General features: G+C 58.2%; 1 protein-coding gene across 1 annotated transcript in view; it reads right to left on the bottom strand.

The window, feature by feature from the left end:
- The window catches only part of ABCA13 (ATP binding cassette subfamily A member 13), a 143,734-nt gene extending 140,468 nt beyond the window's left edge, over nucleotides 1–3,266 (bottom strand). Inside the window, 2 exon segments of the mRNA XM_006754021.2 lie at nucleotides 350–443; nucleotides 3,198–3,266. Of these exon segments, the coding sequence (XP_006754084.2) occupies nucleotides 350–443; nucleotides 3,198–3,266 (163 nt within the window).
- Nucleotides 3,267–3,773: the final 507 nt, after the last annotated feature.

Raw genomic sequence — 3,773 nt, 5'->3', positions numbered from 1 at the left:
CTCCGTCCCCTGCCCTTCACACACACACACACAATGGATGAGAACGGCTGGGACGCTGGTAACTGTAGGGAATCTGGAAGTGCCCCACAGAACCGGGTGGACAGCTGCCCACGAGCCCGGGTGGGTCAGCTTAGCTAGAAGAATCAATCTGTCCGGCCGAGTGAGCAACCATGTGGCTATTACTCCAAGAGGGAAGCTGTAAACCCTGCTGCCAATACCCCAGAACTGTGATGCTTTTAAGGTGATAGGACAGGGGAGCCCTCCCGTGCGTCTGCTCAGAGCCCGAGCTCCCGGGAGCAGAAGGAGGGCTGCATGCTCTCCCTGAGATCTGCAAGAAGGCGGCACTCACAGTTGTCTTGGTGCCGGGGAGGTTCTTGAAAACGAAGTGCTGTCAGGATGATGAACAGGATGCATGGCCAGAGGAACTCCGCAAGGCAAAGGACCTGGGGAAGTGGTTGATTTTAAATAAAATAGTGCTGAATAGCCTGAGCCGGCTTGGCTCAGTGGATAGAGCGTCAGCCTGCGGACTGAAGGGTCCCAGGTTCGATTCCGGCCAAGGGCACAGGCCCGGGTTGCAGGTTTGATCCCCAGTGGGGGGCAAAGCAGGAGGCAGCCGATCAATGATTCTCTCTCATCACTGATGTTTCTCTCTCTCTCTCCTTCTCCCTTTCTCTCTGAAATCAATAAAGAAATATATTTTTAAAAAATAGTGCTGAATAAACTGCAAAGCGTTACGGTATCTCCATCTCTTAAAAAATGGCAAACTGGCCCGACTGGGTGGCTCCGTGGTTGAGCATCAGCCTATGAACCAGGAGGTCACGGTTCGATTCCTGGTCAGGACACAGGCCTGGGTTGCAGGCTCGGTCCCCAGAGGGGGGCGTGCAGGAGGCAGCCGGTGGATGATTCTCTCTCATCATTGATGTTTCTCTCTCTCTCCCTCTCCCTTTCTCTCTGAGATCAATAAAAAAACATTTTTTTAAACATTATTTTAAAATGGCACACTGGCCAGGCTGAGCCCCCTGTGAAGGCGTCATCGCCAGCCCTGCCCTGGGTCTCGAGAACAATGGTTGGGGACAGGGCCCCAGAGGTCACTGGAGAAAGGAGGGGAAGCAGAGGCTGCAGGCAGGCTCTTCTCAGGTGCCGAGGTCAAGGAGACCAGGCCCGTCCTCACTCGCACGCCCTGCAGTGCTGCCAAGCCCTTAGTCACCGACCCTCGCCCTCCCAGCAAGCAGTGGGGAGCCCGCTTTGCCCACGGCACACCAAGGACATAGCTCGTTTGCCCTGTATCCTTGCACCAGCTGTGACGACGGAACCTGGGCTGAATCTCAGGCCTGAAGACGAAGTAACTTTCCTTCCGCTTCAACAAAGCATCATACAGACAGAGTTCAAACCCATTTTTTGTTGTTTATGTGTTAATCTTCACATAAGGATTTTTTTCCCATTAATTTTTAGGGAGAGTGGAAGGGAGAAGGAAAGACAGAGAAACACCGATGTGAGAGAGACACATAGGTTGGCTGCCTCCTGCACGCACCCCGACCAGGACCCAGGCCAGGGAGTAGCAAAGTACATGCCCTTGATGGGAATCGAACCCAGGACCCTTTTATCCGCAGGCTGATGCTCTATCCACTAAGCCAACTCAGCCAGGGCAAACCCATTTCTAAATCCTCCAGTTGCTCAGCGAGCTGGGGGGTTTGGTTGCAACTGAAAACCACAAGGAATAAAACATTTGGTGCAAACAATACACTGTGAGAGAATGGAGGAGGGAGGCCTCACTGGGTGAGAGGACACCTGGGGGGAATATCCAGGAAGTGGGCAGGGAGGCGTGTAATTAGCCGAGGCCTCAGCTCCTTGGAGACAAAGGGCTCTGTGCTGGGCGTGAAATTCCATTGTGCCCTCGGGACATGCAGTCCGGCCTCCCAGAAGGGGACGCTTTCCCAGGGTATCAGGTTTGTTTGTAAAACAGCCAGAAACGGGGTTCACACGATCAGGAGTCCCACCGAGAGCAGCCTGAGCCTGCCACTCGGCCCCCCACCACGGGAGGGCGGGGTGCGGCGGGGTTCCCTCCGTGCTGCTCGCAGAAGGTGCGGGGTCTTAGGGAGGACGACTTGGAGGGAGTCTCCTTACTTGACGCCAGCGGGCTAAGCAGCATCCTTCTCCCTGGGGTGGGGGTGGGGGTGGGGGTGGCACTGAGTCCAAGCCACCTGGGGCGCTGTTCCATTCAGAAGGCCCAAGCAATGGGGGCGAGCATGAGTCTCCTTGGGCTCCCAGGACAGAGCCCAGCGGACGGTGCCAACACGCCGCCATGGGCTGAACTGTGCCCCCAAATCCCCTCGCTGAAGTCCTGCCCCCTGACCTCGGACCATCAGCTGGTTTGGGAACAGGGCTCGCAGGTGCGGTTGGTTAGGGTGCGGTTCCAGGCAGCAGGTGGGCCTCGCCCGGTCGGGCTGCGTCCCATAAACGGAGAACCCGATGCCCTGCTCCGTCCTTTAGGAACAGCCCGAGCTTCCTTCTGTCGCTAACAACCTGCTTCCACATGAAAGGGATGCATTTTGCCCTGCTCTGCTGCTCAGTGGTTAGAGCCTCGGCCCACAGACTGCAGGGTTGCGGATTCAATTCCCAGTCAAGGGCACGAACCTTGGTTGCAGGCTCAATCCCCGTTCCCAGTCGGGGTGTGAACAGGAGGCAACTAATTGATGTGTCTCTCTCACATCGATGTTTCTCTCCCTCCGTCTCTCCCTCTCCCTTCTACTCTCTCTCTAAAAAAAAAAAAAATCAATGGGAAAAATATTCTTGGGTGAGGATTTAAAAAAAATGAATGCATTTTCCCCAAATAGTTGAGTAAAATTGTCAGAAACAAAAATAAGGAGAATTTAGGACACAGACAGACAGAGGGAGACATGAGAGCACCCAGAGGCCCCAGGAGGACCCAGCCCGCCCACACCTGGACCTAACTCCTCGACACCGCGCTGAGATAGAGGCATGTGCTGAAGGCACGGCCTTGGTATTTGTGACAGCCGCGCTGACTGATACACTCAGGGGCTTCCTGGGAGCCAGGGAAGAAGCCCAGGGGAAGGAGAAGCCCAGGGGGGAGGAGAAGCCTGGGGGGAGGAGAAGCCTGGCTCCCATGGCCTGAGCCTCCGGGCTCCCTGCAGGAGGGGCGGCCCCACACCCTCGGTCCCCCCAGGGGCCCCACTCACCCGGTGCCGGCATCGGACCAGCCAGTTCTTCCAGACCAGGGCCCCGAGCTGGCGCCCGGCCGGCCACATGCTTTCTGGGCAGGAAGCTCTGTGCTCTGGGCGGAGAGCTGAAGGCGGCTTATACCTGCAGCCGGGGGCATGTGCTCCTGTCACACACACACACACACACACACACACCCCACCCCTGCAGAGGCGGTGCTGCCAGCGGGGCCATTCCCCCCCCCCTTTTTGCCCTCCCCCCCCCCCCCCAGCGGGCATCCGATGCCCTCCTGCTGTGCGTCTGTGGGGAAATCTTTCCTTTCCCAGCAGAGGGCTGAGGCCGGGGCAGCCCCGGGCCTCCCCCCGGGAAGGGAGCGAGCTCCCCCTGCGCCCAGCCCCCCTCGGGCTGATGGATGGGGTCACCCCTCCCAGAGGACATGGCAGGTCCGGACCTGGGACCATGGGTGAGGGTTCACCTCAGAGGCGCTGTCGCCCTCCCACCCCTGCTTCACCTGCTCGCCCCAAAGTCTGGGACCCCTGTGCAGAGGGCCCGTGAGGAGGCGCAGCCGAGGGTCTGCACTCCCCTGCAGCTCGAGG

Source organism: Myotis davidii, unplaced genomic scaffold (assembly GCF_000327345.1).
Source record: "Myotis davidii unplaced genomic scaffold, ASM32734v1 scaffold472, whole genome shotgun sequence".
In the NCBI taxonomy this organism is placed as follows: domain Eukaryota; kingdom Metazoa; phylum Chordata; class Mammalia; order Chiroptera; family Vespertilionidae; genus Myotis; species Myotis davidii.
This window is presented reverse-complemented; position numbering and strand designations above follow the sequence as displayed.